Raw genomic sequence first — 16325 nt, forward strand, 5'->3', positions numbered from 1 at the left:
GCTTGTTCCAGCCTTAGGCAGGAGGGGGTTAATTCATCACAAGATGGTTCTCTGTGTGCCCCCCCCCAGGAGGAAAGCATTAGGACCCTCTTTGTTCTCCCCTCCATGCTGCTGTTTTGGGGGTGCTTTCCAAGAGGAGAGGGGGAGATAGTTGCTCCCTCTGCTTACTAAAAACCACACACACACACACACAGCCACTGCTCCTAAGCTGTGTGCCTAGAGACCTGCCAAGAGGACGCTGTGCCTTTCCAGGCCTTTTCTGTTTCAATCAGGAAATGTTCCCTTGCACCAGCTTCATTGTAAAGCTTTGATTTGTAAGTGGCAGAATTGTTGCCTTACTTGAATTTTGGGCTTTTGGTGGGTGTGGGGCGGGGTAGGCTAGAGTTCTCATCCAATGACAGGCCCCTCCTTTGGGCAGAGTAATATGACAGAGGCCAGAGAGGCTTGTCCTGGCAATAAAATTTATTATTATTATTATTATTATTATTATTATTATTATTATTATTATTATTTATACCCTGCCCATCTGGCTGGGTTCCCCCAGGCTCTCTGGGCGGCTTCCAATAGAATATTAAAAACACGATAAAACATCAAATATTAAAAACGTCCCTAAATAGGGCTGCCTTCAGATGTTTTCTAAAAGTCAGGTAGTTGTCTATTTCCTTGACATCTGGTGGGAGGGTGTTCCACAGGGCGGGTGCCACAACCGAGAAGGCCCTCTGCCTGGTTCCCTGTAGCTTTGCTTCTCACAATGAGGGAGCCGCCAGAAGGCCCTTGGAGCTGGACCTCAGTGTCCGGGCAGAATGACGGGGGTGGAAACGCTCCTTCAGGTATACTAGGCTAGACTCCCCTCTTCACAGCAGGAGTCACCCCAGATGAACAGACAGAACAGGCCTGGAGCAGGAATGGTACCCGGGCAGCTGCCCCGAATGGCTTTGTCCTTAGGGGGGGATGCAGAGAGAGACTAGGCTTTTAGGCTCTCCCCCCCACCCCGGTGGGGTACAGGGGTTGCCACCTCTCTGCCTTCTCTTCCCTCTCAAGAGCCAGGGGTCCCCCAGAAAGCTGCACACATACCTCCCCCCCTCGCTGTCCAACACAAGATGACTCCAACCACCGCAAGAGTTTGATCTGTTTTATTCAAAGACCTTCCAGATTTTAAAAGGCAATTAAAAGAACAATTCCAAAAAATTCAACACAATCAAGTTTCAATTTTTTAAAAAAGTATAAAAACCCACTCAATGCTACACACAAGTTGGATTTTGCTCAGAGAGAGGCACACCATAGCTGCTCACCAAGGGGTGGGGAGCTGCTTCGGCTTGTCTGGAGGCGAGGAAGGGTCCCGGTCCGGCAGAACAAAAGCAGCCTCAGAGCGAGGGAGGGAGGGAGTCTGCCTTGCAGGGCAGTCGCTCCAGCTCCTGGGGGCACGAGGGGGGGGAAATAAGTGGGTGTCAGTTCCTTGTTTTCTCCAGAGGAGGAGGTCCAGCAGCCTCATCTCCCAGGCAGGCAGGCAGGCAGGCAGGCAGGCAGGCAGGCAGGCAGGCAGGCAGGCAGGCAGGCAGGCAGGCAGGCAGGCAGGCAGGCAGGCAGGCTCCACGATTCTCAAGGAAGTGGCCTGCCTGTTTCTCCCGCCTGCCAGCCCTGCAGCTGGAGCCTGATGGTGCCTGAAAGATCAGGAAGAGGCAGACCTGTTCAGTGAAGCCTGTCCCAGAAGCACAAGATGATTTCAAGGCCACAGAGGAGGACTTGGACCAAAATGAAAACCTGCCTCCCATTATTTTTTTCTCCTGAAGCTCCTGCTGCTGCAATGACTCTGTGGCAGGGACCAGAGGCCACACCAGGAAAGCACACCTGGGAAGGCCAGGAGAGAGAGGAGAGGCTGGTTCTGCCCCCAGAAAGGGGACAGGATGGAGGGATGGATGGGGAAGCTGCAGGCGGAAGGAAGAGAAGGCGGCTACAGCAGCAGCAGTTCAGACAAAGAGCAGGGCAGAGAGGAAAGGCCTCTCCAGCAAACGTAAAACTAGAACTCACTTCAATTGATCCAAAACAAAAGGGGAGGACAAGGCAGGAGCAGCTCAGGTAGGAGCGGAAGGGGCCAAAGCAAAGCAGGCCTTGCAAGGGGGGAATCATCCTGCCTGCCTGGGGAGTGTCTTTCTGCGGAGAGCAGGGCCAGTCCCCTTTTGGGCAAGCAGAGCACCCAGTGGGGTCTGTCTGGGGTTGTGAGAAATGGCTGGAGTCTCCCTGGAAGCAGCAACAGCAGCCACCATCGCTTCCCACCCCCTCGCAACAAGAGGCCATAAAGCAGATGGCAAAGTCCACAAAAATACAGGCCGCTCCCTGCTCCTCACCCCTACACCAGGGCACATCGTGGCACACCAAAGGCCGTGCCCAGGCAGAACCAGGGCATTCCTGACCCGACAGAGACTTTGACCTCTCTCTCTCTCTCTCCCCCCGCCCAACTCTCAGGAGCAGCGCTGTGAACACTGGGGCAGGGGAATGAACATTCAGTGGGAGACGCTTCGCTCCCTCCCCTACAAAGCAAAATTTCGTACCATTGGGGAGGGGGAGAAGAGCCCCCCCCCCCGCCTGGCCAATTTCTCCCTCTCTACCTTCATACCTCTACCCTGCAGTGAGGAGTCACAGCTTCACGGATTTGGAGACTCCAGCGTTGTGCTCCCCCCCAAAAAAAAAAACTCCCACCATTCGCTGTAACAACTGGGCTTCACCGCCTGTGTTGAGAATCTCCCACAGACAAGATCCACGGGAATCTGGGAACAGCAGCGGATCCCAAGGCTGGGGAAGCGCCCCCCAACTTGCACTGCTTGCAGACTGTGGCATTGAGGAGGGGGGCTGTGATAAATGGGGGAGGGGGCAGGCCCTGCATCTTGGGGCTCTCCCATTTGCCCAGGCACCCTTCCCTTCCATGTTTGGGGCACAGGCCTCCCCCATGCTTCAAGTAACCTTTCCGGGGAGTTGGGGCCCCAGATATAGCCCCCCCCCTGCCCGTGTTCCTGCTCCCGGCGGCTGTGCTTAGAAGAGAAGGGGAGAGCAAACTTGGAGAGACAACCAGCGTCATGAGAAAGGAGCCCCCTCCCTGGGAGAGATTTATAATCCAAGTGTGTTCTACAAAGCTGGCCCCAGAGAGGGGACGGGTAGGGTGGGGGGAGAGCCCCTCGCCTCCATTATTTACATGCAGCTGGAGCCCCAGCCGGCCAGAGGGAGCCCGCCTGCCCCTGGCACTCAGAGGGTGTAGGCGTTGCTCATCAGGTACTCCTTGTCGTCCAGGGTGGTCCATACCGGCCCCAGGCTCAGCTGTGAGTTCCTCCGGCAGATCTTGACCAGGAAGAGCACCATGGAGCCCAGAAGGGCGGCCACCATCAGGGCCAGCAGCACCGCCAGCACCACCGCTGCGGAGGGGAAAGAGTTAAAGTGTCAGGGGAAGTTATTGTGAAGCTGCCTGTGTTACTTGGATCCGAGATTGGATTAAGTTAGAAAATACAGATCTGTTAGATCTGGAAGGACATGATAACAGATTTGGGTGGCATGCTTATTTGTGGTATAACAAAGGGAAAATACACAAAGGATTTCATAATCATGCTAGCTGGCCCTTTCACGCGTTGCTGTGGCTTAGTCTGTGAAATGGGCCCTCAGAGTCTCCCAGTGGGTGGGATTTTGGGTGTATGTTTGATTTTGTTTGGTGGGGTGGGTGGGGAGTGGGTGGGATTTTGGGTGTGTGTTTGCTTTTGTTTGGTGGGGTGGATGGGGAGTGGGCAGGAATTTGGCAGTATGGTGGATGTCCACTGGAGGGGGCAATTTGTTATACACAAATCCAGGTTTCTACCTGTCCTAGGTGTGTTTATGGACAATGTAAGTGGATAGAGACACTCTCACATGCGCTCCCGATGTTGTAGGTAAATATGAGGACGATCGGGTAAGCGGTTGTGGAGAAAGGTTCATTGGAACAAACATGCACCCTCTACATTTTTATATATAGATAGATAGATGGTACTTTTAAGTTAAGTCTGCTGCAACTGGATTTCTTATGGACAGGGCCAATCCTGAATATATTGGATTTGTGACCATTGTGACCATTTGCCTTCAGTAGCAGCAAAGCTCTTCTGGATGAAATGCAATGGCCTCTGGTCTATTTTTTGGGAATCCTGCAATGCGTTTAAGTTTTTACTCTGCTAACTATATGTCAGAGTTCTGCTCTGGATGAATATTGAGGAGAGTCAGAGGCCTGGGCCCTGCGACCCCCCTCCCCCCACAACTCCCCCCTCCAGGCACCTACCTCTGGTGGAGTGCATCATGGGGTCCGGGAAGAGGTGGCTGTGCTGGTTGGGTTCCAACGGCTCTTCCGTTAAGTCTGAAAATTGGGGAGACACATCAGAAGGTGAGGTGAGCCCTGTGGCTGTATCAGGCCCAAGAGGGAAAAACAGGATGCTCCAATAGGGAACCCCAAAGCAGGATCTGAGCACCAGAGCAACACTCTCCCCTCCTGGGGTTTCCAGCGACTGGCATTCAGAAGCATGGCTTCCTCTGGCTGTGGGGCAGAGCAGGGCCCTCGTGCCCTGGAGCCACGCAGAGCCCTCTCCTCCAGGACAAAAGGCAGCTGGTGAGAAGGGGCTGGGCCAGGGAGCCAAGGGCCAACCGTGCTGGTTTTGACCTCTAAAGCCTTAAATGGCTCAAGACCACAATACCTCAAGGAACGCCCTCTTTCCATATGGACCTACCCGGACCCTGAGATCATCTTCTGAGGCCCTTTTTCGTGTGCCTCCTCCTCGAGAGGTCCGAAGGGTGGCAACACAAGAACGGGGCCTTCTCTGCTGTGGCCCCCCATCTGTGGAATGCTCTCCCCAGGGAAGTTCGCCTGGTGCCTTCATTACACACCTTTAGGCACCAGGCAGAAACGTTCCTTTTTAACCAGTCCTTTGGTTGACCTGATCGACATCCTATACCCTTTTAAAATGTGGCTCTTTTTGGGGGGGGGGGAATTAATGGGTTATTGTTCTTATTTTGATTTTATATATTGTGATCTTTTCCGTGAACTGCCCTGAGCCCTCTGGGTATAGGGCAGTATATAAATTCAATCAATCAACCAATGCTCCGGCAGGAGAAGCCACGGGGAGTTGAGTCCTCAGAGTCCAGCCCAAATGAAGGCCTGGTGAGGACGGGATCGGGGCCTTCCTGGCAGGTCTCTGGAGGGGAGAAGTGAAGGAAGGAGCTCACTTCTCAAACACCTCTGAGCAGCAGCCGGGGGCCCCTGTTGCCAAATCCAGGAAACCTTGAGTCTTAATAAACCGGATGGCCCACATTCAAGGCTTTGGCAAATGGCCCTCCTGGAAAAGGCATCCCACAAACTAATAGGATCGAAAGGGCAGAGCTTGAACGACCGGTTTTCTTGCTATATGACAAGGCATGACAAGATACGCCTTCGACAAACACTGAGGCGCATTCAGAGCCACCAGGACAAACACCTGGCCCACCTGAGACAATGTAGAACCTCTAATCTCCATTAGGATGGGACTCCCAGGCAGAGAACGCTTTTATTTCTATAAATCTTTATTCTTTGCAAAGGGAACATACTCTGGAGCAGTGCTGGATCTGTGCCCTTTTGTCCCTCCATAATGTGATGCTTCCGTGGTTTAGATTTTTGATTCCCTTTTCTCTCTTTTTGTCAAGTTTGCCCTTTTTTCCTTGGCTAACAAATCAATAAAAGTTTTAAAAAGAAGGGAGTGAGGAGTCTCTGGAACTTTTCCTTGGATTTTGGGGACGGGAGGGAATGTGTGTGTGTGTGGGGGGGGAATCTGCCCTTCCACCCTGGGCAAGGAAGCTTCCCACAAAGGAGCCCTTGGGGGTGGACTGACCTGGGTGCCCGGCCTGCCCCCTCTTACCTCCGTCTCTGGCGCACTGGAGGCAATGCTCCTCGTAGTCGTAGTTGTTCTTGTTGCCCCCGCAGCCGCCATAGATGAACATCTTGCAGGTCCGGGTCTCAAGGTCAAAGTGCCAACGGGGGAAGGCTCCGCGGCAGCGGCCTACCTCTGGGGGGGCAGCGCAGAACTCTGGGGGGGGGAGGAAAATGAGACTCGAAGGTGCCCTTGGAGAGAGGCCAGAAGTGGCGGGGAGCTGGAGCCACCTCTCCCCCGTCAGCTGCCACCCCTGCCCCGCCCCGGTTACCTTGGAAGCCCTTTCGGTCGTCTCCCGGCAGACGGCGGTGGCCGGATCCAGACGCGGCTGTCAGGGAGGGAAGGCAGAGCAAGTCAGTCCAGAGCCCATGCTTGGCCCCTTTGGCAAACTCCTAGACGCCCCTGCGAGGAAGGCCACCCATTCACGGGGCGTAGGGTGCCATGAGTCTCCCTGTGCAATGAGGGGCCAGGCACAGAGCTCCCTCCCAGCCCCTGGGGGAAGGCAGCCTCTGCCCCACCCAGAGACCTTCTCACCCAGCTCCCGGCTCCTTACCCTTGCTGGTGGGTCCTGCTGCTTCTCCTTCTGTGTCCCCCCTGCTGCCATCTGAAAGCCAAGAGAGTGTGTCAGGCCGTCGCAGCCAAGACTCGCCAAGGTGGGCACTGAGCCCGGGGGGAGACCGCGAGGCCACAGCAGTGTCTGCTCTCCTCCCAATCCGTGAAAAGGAGGAGAGGCTGAAGGAGCGTCTCCATCCCCCCATCGTTCAGCCCGGACACTGAGGGTCTTCTGGCGGTTCCCTCCCTGCGAGAAGCAAAGTTACAGGGAACCAGGCAGAGGGCCTTCTCAGTAGTGGCACCCACCCTGTGGAACGCCCTCCCACCAGATGTCAAGGAAATAGGCAACTATCTGACTTTTAGAAGACATCTGAAGGCAACCCTGTTTTTAATGTGTGGTGTTTTATTGTATTTTTAATATTCTGTTGGGAGCCGCCCAGAGTGGCTGGGGAAACCTAGCAAGATGGGTGGGGTAGAAATATTATTGTTGTTGTTGTTAAGCCAGAATGTCCACCTCACCAGAGGTGCCTGGCAGACTTTGGAAGAAACATCCTCCATTTCATTCGGGTCTTGCCTGAACAGGGATCTCTAAATCCGGCACAGGGGACCTCCAGTCCAGCTGGGGGCTTGCAAATCATCGCGGTTGTTGTGGTTGAATTTTTTTTACTATACTTTTCTGTGTATAAGACTAGGGTTTTTTCTGATAAAATAATGTTGAAAATTGGAGGTGATCATATACATGCATAGTGTAGAGTGGAAATTTTCTTAATTTTGAGTCCCCCCAAATAGGGGCGTCTTATACATGGGAAAATATTGTATATCCCGCCTTTATCCCTATCCTACCTTTGTCTCCAACAGGGACTCAACACGGCTTACAGATAAAGTGGAACTATAATGATGAAACAATTAATAGAATAAAAAGTGTGTCTGTCTGTCTGTCTGTCTATCTATCTATCTATCTGGCATGGGTCAATTCAATGTCAGTTGTCTCCCAGCTCCATCTGGTACGCAGGATGTCCGCAGACTGTCTGGCCAGAGTGCCGCATGTTCTGGTTATCTCCCGCTTGGACTACTGCAATGTGCTCTATGTGGGGCTACCTTTGAAGGTGACCCGGAAACTGCAATTAATCCAGAATGCGGCAGCCAGACTGGTGACTGGCAGTGGCCGCTGAGGTCCTGAAAGACCTACATTGGCTCCCAGGACATTTCGAAGGACAATTCAAAGTGTTGGTGCTGACCTAAACAGCCTCCGCCCACTCCCCATTTCAGATTTTATTTGATTTTATATTTGTATTCCACTTTTCCAACAACAAATGTTGAATTTAAGCAGCTCATATTAGCGTTTTTAAAAAAATCTGTAACAACAAACTTATAAAGCATACAACCATTGCACTGATTTTTTAAACTGTTCTTATTGGTGGAATGTTTGTATGTTTCTACATATGGATTGTTGTAAATTGATTTTTAAAACCCTTGTTTTATGATTTGCAGCTGTTTTCATTTGTGTGTATATCATTGCAACCTGCCCTGGGACCTTTGGGTGGACGGTGGATAAGAAATCTAATTATATATTAAATCTAATTAAATGTTAAGTAAAATTTAAAAAAATATTTTTAAAAAACAATACAATTCTATAAAGTCACAGATGGTTCATATGCACCAGAATACACCCCACCCCACCCCACTCACCTGCAGCGCAGATCTGGCGACACTTGTCGACTGAGACAAAATTGTTGGCGTTTCCCCGGCAGCCGCCATAGATGAACTCCTGGCAGGCCTGGCTGGAGGCGTTGAACCACCACCGGGGGAAGGCAGCCCGGCAGCGCCCCACCACCTTGGGCAGGTAGCAATCGTCTGGAAGGAAGCAGAGGGGAGCAGCATGCTGAGTGGCTCTTGCAACCAGAAGGGGACCTATCCAGATGCTCGGGGGGGGGGAGGGGTTAGAACAGCGCCGGATTTACATGTAAGCTAAAGAAGCTCTAGCTTAGGGGCCCTCTCTCTTGGAGCCCCCAAAAAGGGGGAAAAGCCTGGATGTACATTTCCAAAATAAGAGATAAAAAACAAATGAAATAAAACCTACATCCAGCAATGTTGGGTCGGCTCTGCTCCCTCAAATATCTCTCGTTTGCTCCTTTCTCTATATAGGGTAACTACATTCTGCATGGACTGGTTGCAGGGCAACATGGGCAAATGGCTTGATATACCTATTCGGTCCATAAATGACTATATAGCATATATTCAACACAAAAACCAGCGACAATTTGTCGCTGACAAAGGACAGCTGGACATATCAAGGACCCCATTACCTTCAGGAGCTGAGGGCCTCATCAAACCTCAATCAGGCCCTGCCTGGGACCCAATCCCATGTAACACCCCTCGCAGGCCCAATTGCAGATGCCACCCCTGACCCTTGGGAAGGGAGGAAGAAAAGAGGCCTTGTGACCCCCCCCCCACCAACATTCTCCTTCTCCCCCCCCCCTAACCAGATGACTTTGAGTCCCTGGCTGCAACATCCTCCACCACCCCACACTGGCTACGGAGTGGGTCCCCGCCCGGGAGGTGGGCTCCCCTATGGCCCAGAGATCTTCGGCTCCCTGCCGCGCCCGGACCCCCCCCCCCCCGCCTGCCGGACTACAAACAGATAGACAAACAAACAAACAAACAGACAGATGATAGATAGATATTGCTGTCTCCCTCTCTCCCTGACTTCTCCAACTGCCAATCTCCAACTGCCAATCTCCAACTGACACCCAACAGCCAACACAATCGGCCAACTGGCACCCATTTCTGGAGCCCTCCGTGAACCAGAGTCACGGCCTCCACAGGAAAGGTGCTGTTTTTAAACAGGATTCCACTACATTTTGGGGCGTGTGATTCTCATTTGCTTCTCACACAGATAAGTCAACTTTGCGCAGCTACCCAGAGAGTATTCGCTTCATGTTTATGTTACCGGAGTTCTCTGCTTGCTAGGTAACTTAGGAGTTAAATGTAGATCTACCGGTAAATATGGACCTGGGCGTCCCTTTGGAGTTAATCCGTTCTCAGACTCACAGTGTGTTTGTTTTTATAACGTTGCTAGTTATTAAAAGATAAAAGCTCAATAATAAAGGAAGGGAGAGCGCGGAAGGGAAGCCGGCATTCAAAGCTTTGCTCGGGATGCTACGGCACAATGAGAGAGAAAGTGCGCCTCTGAGCATACACAGACTGCCTTCCCTTAGCCCAGCCCCCAGGATGACGCTTCAGGCAAAACTATCGGATGCTCATCCCCACCAGGCCTCCTCAGTTTGTGGCAAAGCAGCAGCAACCTCAAGAGCACTTTCTCCAACCACTGGCAAAAACCCTTCACAAGGAGAGCCGCCCTCGACTACGGTGGCACCCCAGTCTGCCCCGGGGGTGGGGGTGGGGGGCAAGGGGAGTCAATTCCTCCCTCCATGTGAAGCAGTGGGGGTGTGTGTGTCCCTTTGCACAGAGGCCAGGCCACATCTGGGAGAATTCTCCCTTGGCAATGACAATGGGTAGATCACAAGCAATTACTGGGCAAAATGTCTCTCGATGTCCAAGGAGACAATATTAATTTAACAGCTTAAAACTTTACTAAGTCCTCTTCTTAGGAGATGCTGGAAGAATTTAGGGGGCGTCTCTTAGGATTATTATTGACATATTTATTTGTACCCCACCTTTTTCCCTGACAGGAACTCAAGGCGGCTCACGGATGAAAACAAGAACAGCTCAAGTTCTCTGACAAACTGGCCCAACAAGGAATGGCAAAAAAAAAGGACTTGTGGAAAATTCAGATCATAAAATGAAATTGGCCCAAGGCCTGAAGCACAAAGACTCTTTTGTAACTGAATCTCACAGCTTCATTATGCAAGTGGCCAACCTAAGAAATGAAAATGACACCCTTCACAGCAGAAAACTTTTTGGCTAACTTAAAACTGTTTATCGCCTTCTGTACAAACAGAAGTTTGGGGAAAAGAATTTGCGCTGTTCGGTTGTTATTTTGCATGTATTGCCTTAGAATCACCTTCTGAGGATGGGATATTCCAGCATTTATCCGTGCAGTATGTTGCTGTTCTATGTTGAAAGACTTTGATTTTTTTTTTAAAAGCAAACTGCTGGACTATGCTGAAATGGCAAAACTGACTGGGAGACTCTGGAATCAAGAAGATAAGGACTTTAAAAAAAGAATAGGGAAAAATTATAGTGTACTTAGGAGACCATTGTAATCAAATAAAAACACTAGCTGGACGGTAAAAAAATCTTGGAAGGAAATGGAAAATATGGACAATTTAGAGAAATGAAAAATGTGGAGAATGTAATGAGATGCAGGGGGTAAGTCACGAGATTCAGAGAATCCCATATATGGATATGGTAGAAGTTTTTCCTTTTTATAATTGTGGATTTTGTTTTGTAAAAAAATAGTTACAAAGAAAAAAATTTTTTAAAAAAAATTAAGAGATGGGGGGTAGTCCTGTTCTGCTCTTCTGCAGGTTTAAGGAAGGTGAGCGGGGCATGGAAGGAATAACCAAGACCCCAAAGTGGCACATGGAGGAAGTTTCTAGTGGAGGCGGAAGGATGCAACACTTAGCAGGGTTGTTGTAAGAAAAACTTGCAATGTTAAGGATTTGTACCTTTTTGTATTTAATTTAAAAAATTGTGATTAACGGAAGGAGTGAAACATAAATGGGAAAATGTTTAAATGCTATGAAGTAATAATGAATTATGGAAACCATGAGACTGGGGGGGGAGGGAATCGGATCTCGATGGAGCAAATATGTCATGAGTACAATAAGGATTTGTTTAAATGTAATAAAATGGGAACTTAATAAATATAAGAATAATAAAAAGGAAGGATGCCCTGTGCAGGACGGTGCCCCCTCCCCACCAGGAAGTCTTGTCTCCGCCAGGCAGGCCCCCATGGCCTGGTGATTCAGGGAGAGCAGCTCAGATGACCTCACCACCAACAGGCTGAACCAGTTTGGCTGCCCAGCCCTGCAGAACCCAGTCGGATCAGGTTCCCTTCCCACCTGGCCAGGCCAGTTCAGGAGGAGGTGGAGGAGGCAGCCTGGAAGCCTGACCCAGAAAGGCTGTTTTCTTTCGCCCACAAAGCAGGGAAGGTAGGTTTCCATGCTCACAGGTGCACTCTCTCCCTCTCCAACAAAATACAGTAAAGAGCTCTCTGGACCAAGCTCAGCGCAGCCGGAGCACAAAGCCCAGCCACGGAATGAGCCACGGGGGATCTGTCCTTGCGCTGCAGGGGGTTGGACTGGATGACCCCTGGAGTACCCTCCAACACTCCAATTCTGTGATCTTGCCCCCTTGGGTCCAGGGAGCACAGCCTAAAAAACTCATCCTTGGGTGGCAGGCAGGAAAGGGGGGGGGGAACCAGCCAGGAGGCGGACAGAAGTCCTATCCCACATAATTCCCAAACTGGCCTGTCAAGAGTGCCAGGGGGCACAACAGTCGGCCCATTGTGCCCTCACTGCCTCTGCCAATCCACACATGGGACCCAAGTCCTCCCTCCAGCGAGGGGCAAACACACGAGGGGGCAAACCCAGCCAGATGTATAAATAATACATTATTATTATTATTATTATTATTATTAACAACAGACACGATCTGGGCAGCAGGCCAACCTCCTGGAGCGGCCCAGGGCGAGGAGGGCAACTCAGACCCCTGGCACAGACCCCCCCAACCAGCCCCTCTATCCAGGGCTATAAGCGGGGTGGGGTCTCTCTCTTCCCGGCCCTCCCACCTTCCACGCCTCGCGCAGCATTCGCACCTGCCCCCTGGCATAGAGGAACTGAACCAGAAACAATGGGCACACGCGGGGGGGGGGGGCTTGGCAAACACACCTGGGCAGAGGCAGTCCCGGGCAGAGAGATCACTTCCTCTTCCTCCTCCCGGGGAGGGGGAGGGGAACCTGCTCACCTTCGCTGGGAAGCCGCGCCCCGCCTTTCCCCTCCCTCCCTCCCCCCGGGGGCGACACAGGGGGCTTTCCCCTACCCCAATGGGGCCCCATAGAGCCACAGGGGGACCACCGCAGAGGCAGGGAGGGAGGGCCGGTCAAGGATGGGAGCCCCCCCCAAAAAAGACAAGGGATCGGGCAGCCATCGTCCCTCGGGGAGGGGCCCGCAGAGAAGCCCCGCCCCCTTCCGCGGCCTGGGGGGGGCGGCGGTTGACGGCGCCCCCCCGGAGGGAGAGAAAGAGATAGAAAGCAAGAGGAATTTTCTTCCTGTGATTCCCGACCCCCCCTCCCTCTCACCTGGCAGCGCCTCGGCGGCGGCGCCCAACACCATCGCGGCCATCAGGATCAGCCCCGCGCTGCGCCCCATCCTGGCTGCCTGCGAAGCCCCAACTGCGCTCGCCGCGCCCGCCGCCCCCAGACCCCGCAGGTGAGCCCCGCCCCCCGGGCACGGGCCACCAACCGCCGCGCCCGACGTCACGAGGGAGCCGGCCACGCCCCTCGGCGCACCTGCCCCGGGGCGGGGGAGCCGAAGAGGCCACGCCCTCCGGCCGGGCTCCGGATGCTGCCGGCCCGTGTCCGGCGCGATCGGCTCCTGCTGCCGCAGAGCTGGTGGGGGGGGGGAGAAGGCGGCGCCCGGCAACAGCACTCCGGGATCCCGGCGGTGGGGCCGGCGCGCTCCCGCGGGGCGGAGGAAAGCCAGAGCGCCTCCTGCGTCGTCGGCCGGGACAGGCAACGCCAAGGGTGCGCGGGGGGGGGGGGAGCAGCGGATAAAATATTCTTCTTTCTCTTTGGCGATCCCGCGCAGCCGAGTAAGATTGTCTTCCATGAACAGGGTCTTAACAGGGAGTCCGCAAGAGACTATGGAGTCTCCATGGAGACCCTGTCCGGGAAATTCCGGGCATATGGCAGTCCTCGTTTACATGTTGGTCAGTTTATTTGTTCAGCCTGGGTTATATTCCACTTTGGAGATGGGTTTCCCATCCGGCTATGGTGAGTCTGATTTTTCTTATTCTTCTTTGGCAATCACTCTCATGGGCGTCCATGAACACGGTCTTAACAATGAGTCCGTAAGTGACTACTTGTTGTTTAGTCGTGTCTGACTCTTTGTGACCCCATAGACCAGAGCATACCAGGCACTCCTGTCTTTCACTACCTCCCGCAGTTTGGACTCAGACTCATCATGTTTGTAGCTTCGAGAACACTGTCCAACCATCCTGTCCTCTGTCGTCCCCTTCTCCTTGTGCCCTCCATCTTTCCCAATATCAGAGTCTTTTCCAGGGAGTCTTCTCTTCTCATGAGGTGGCCAAAGTATTGGGGCCTTAGCTTCAGGATCTGTCCTTCCAGTGAGCACTCAGGGCTGATTTCCTTCAGAATGGATAGGTTTGATCTTCTTGCAGTCCATGGGACTCTCAAGAGTCTCCTCCAGCGCCATAATTCAAAAGCATCAATTCTTCGGTGATCAGCCTTCTTTATGGTCCAGCTCTCGCTTCCATACATCACTACTGGGAAAACCATAGCTTTATGGACCTTTGTCGGCAAGGTGATGTCTCTGTGACTGTGGAGGCCAATTCTAGATCCAGACATCTTTGCACAGTGGGGACATTGGTTTCTGGGTGGGAGTTGATCACGGTGTGGATTTGCCAAATGTGCCTTCCTCTTAGCACGTTTCTCCCTTGCGTCCTGAGTTCGAGTGTCTTCCAAGCCCATGACACCTTTGGTCAAGGCTGTTCTCCAACTGGAGCGCTCGCAGGCCAGTGTTTCCCAGTTGCTGGTGTTTATACTACGTTTTAAAAGATTTGCCTTGAGAGTCTTTGAACCTCTTTGTTGACCACCAGCATTACGCTTTCCATTTTTAAGATCGGAGTAGCGTACAGAAGTATATCTGGTTATGTAAACTTTGGGATGTGCGCGCGGCAAGCCCAGAAGTATTTTACTGGGTTTCACCACACAAGCATGCACAGAAGCAGTCCCTCCCGTTGCGGAAACCTCGGGATCCTACTGGAGCTCTGGAACGGATCCTGTTCACAACCGGAGGTACCACCGTAGTTGCTTTGGAAGACGATAATCAGGCATCTGAACCACATGACCAGTCCAACGAAGTTGATGTAGAATAATCATTCCACACTGGTGATCTTTGCTTCTTCCAGTACACAGGCATTAGTTCACCTGTCTTTCCCAGGTGGCTTCCAACATCAAAGAGGCCTCTGTGAAATCTTTTTTTTAAAAAAAATATGTTTATTGGTTTTTCCATGTCACCCGCTATAACAATATTTCTCTAACAATTTTCCATATTTTCCCCTCCCCTCCCCTCATATTCCCATTTTGTTTCATTTCCATATTCCCCACCCTGTGTGTTGTTTCCCAAAATTTTCCCAATACGTATAGTCTTGCTTTTTGTTATATACAATTGTGTTTGTTTATTCAAACCCTGCCAGTGACTCCTATTCTTTATGTTGAGTCTTCATATATGTTGTAAATGGTTCCTATTCTCTTTTAAAATCTTTGTTATCCGTTTCATGTAATTTTTCTGTTAATTTTGCCAGTTCTGTATATTCCATAAGTTTCCCTTGCCATTGTTCTTTCTTTGGTATTTCTTCTCTCTTCCAAGTTTGTGCCAATATAATTCTGGACATTCGAGGAGAGGAGATCCCCTTTCGGAACTGGTAAGTGGTGACCCTTCTCTGTGGAAACGCAGGAACCTGCCTTGTACCGAGTTCGAGCATCAGTCCACACAGCCCAAAGGAAAGCAGAGCCGGCCACTGGGCATCGTCTGAGCTGCAGGAGTTGCCAGAAGGAGGCGTACAAAGTACAACCCAGTCAGATGGGCTGGGTACAAATAATAAAATTAGCAGAATGAAAGACAATATGACACATGCAATTAATGTAATAGAGTACAGTGCTACCTTGGTTCTCAAACTTAATCCGTTCCAGAAGTCCATTCCAAAACCAAAGTGTTCCAAAACCAAGGCGCGCTTTCCCATAGAAAGTAATGCAAAATGGATTAATCCGTTCCAGACATTTAAAAACAACCCCTAAAACAGCAATATAACATGAATTTTGCTATCTAATGAGACCATCGATCCATAAAATGAAGCAATAATCAATGTACTGTACTATAAAATATATTAGACATTATTGTAGATGATAAAAATTAAAAATATATTTTTTTTTACCTGCACTGATGATAGTCGTTGTTTGGATGGGGGGCTTCTACCAATTTCCACAGTGTCACACACACACACACACACACACACACACACTCCATCCATCCATCCGTAGCTTAACTGAATTCCACACAGTTACAAAAACAAATTAACCTCAAAAACAAAAACACAAAATAAAGAGCAAAAACAAAAGCGCCAAACTTAATCCATTCTGGAAGTCTGTCTGACTTCTGAAATGTTCAAAAACCAAGGCGCGGCTTCTAATTGGTGCAGGCACCCCAGAAACAATAGCCAACAGTCGCATCAGACTTCAGCTTCCGAAAACTGGATCTACATGCTAGTGACGAAGGAGCTGGCTTTGGCTTCATTTTTCTCTTGCTGCAACAGGGATCTTGCGCCCATCACCTGGGGGGCAGCGCTGCCCAGTTTCTGCCCTTCTGTGAAAGCCCTGAAGGCTTTTTTGTGAAATCCTCTTTGTGATGGTTCTCCAAGTTGACTTGGCCACCACGGGCGAACTAGAGAAGCTCCACAGGAACCTCCCCTTTGTGGAGGGATTCCAGAAACTGGGAGTTGGGCGGCTCTTGGTAGCCCCTCATCTCTCCACTGTTCCACAGCTTCAGGACCACGGGCACATCCTGGGCAGCGTTCTGCCTCATCTCTGGTGCAACATAAGCAGACTCCTCCTCAGGAGCAGCTCCTGGGGTTTGGTCTGCTGCCTTAAGTCCAGTCAAAGGCGAC

At 51.4% G+C, this 16325-nt stretch overlaps 1 protein-coding gene across 2 annotated transcripts; it reads right to left on the bottom strand.

Annotated features, from left to right (window-relative positions):
• Nucleotides 1-1117: 1117 nt before the first annotated feature.
• Nucleotides 1118-12831, bottom strand: SPINT2 (serine peptidase inhibitor, Kunitz type 2). 2 transcript variants are annotated; one of them, XR_004692766.2, is made up of 8 exons: nucleotides 12721-12831; nucleotides 8145-8309; nucleotides 6457-6507; nucleotides 6175-6231; nucleotides 5892-6059; nucleotides 4289-4363; nucleotides 3188-3404; nucleotides 1118-1415 (listed from the first exon to the last, which is right to left on the bottom strand). XR_004692766.2 is itself a non-coding variant. In XM_035118538.2 (7 exons), exons 1-7 carry the CDS (start codon nucleotides 12788-12790, stop codon nucleotides 3238-3240), a joined length of 753 nt encoding a protein of 250 aa, XP_034974429.1. In that variant the 5' UTR covers nucleotides 12791-12831; the 3' UTR covers nucleotides 1118-3237. The 2 variants fall into 2 exon arrangements, 1 of the variants encoding a protein (XP_034974429.1); XM_035118538.2 differs by having other exon boundaries at nucleotides 1118-3404.
• Between the last annotated feature and the right edge of the window lie 3494 nt (nucleotides 12832-16325).

Source organism: Zootoca vivipara, chromosome 6, assembly GCF_963506605.1.
Source record: "Zootoca vivipara chromosome 6, rZooViv1.1, whole genome shotgun sequence".
Classification (NCBI taxonomy): domain Eukaryota; kingdom Metazoa; phylum Chordata; class Lepidosauria; order Squamata; family Lacertidae; genus Zootoca; species Zootoca vivipara.

Excerpts from the sequence above, each read along its gene's own strand:
- SPINT2 (XM_035118538.2), bottom strand. The coding sequence starts at position 12,790 with ATGGGGCGCAGCGCGGGGCTGATCCTGATGGCCGCGATGGTGTTGGGC. Across the intron at positions 8,310-12,720 it reads CGCCGCCGAGGCGCTGCCAG|ACGATTGCTACCTGCCCAAG; the intron begins GTGAGAGGGAGG and ends GCTTCCTTCCAG. Across the intron at positions 6,508-8,144 it reads TCGCCAGATCTGCGCTGCAG|ATGGCAGCAGGGGGGACACA; the intron begins GTGAGTGGGGTG and ends CTTGGCTTTCAG.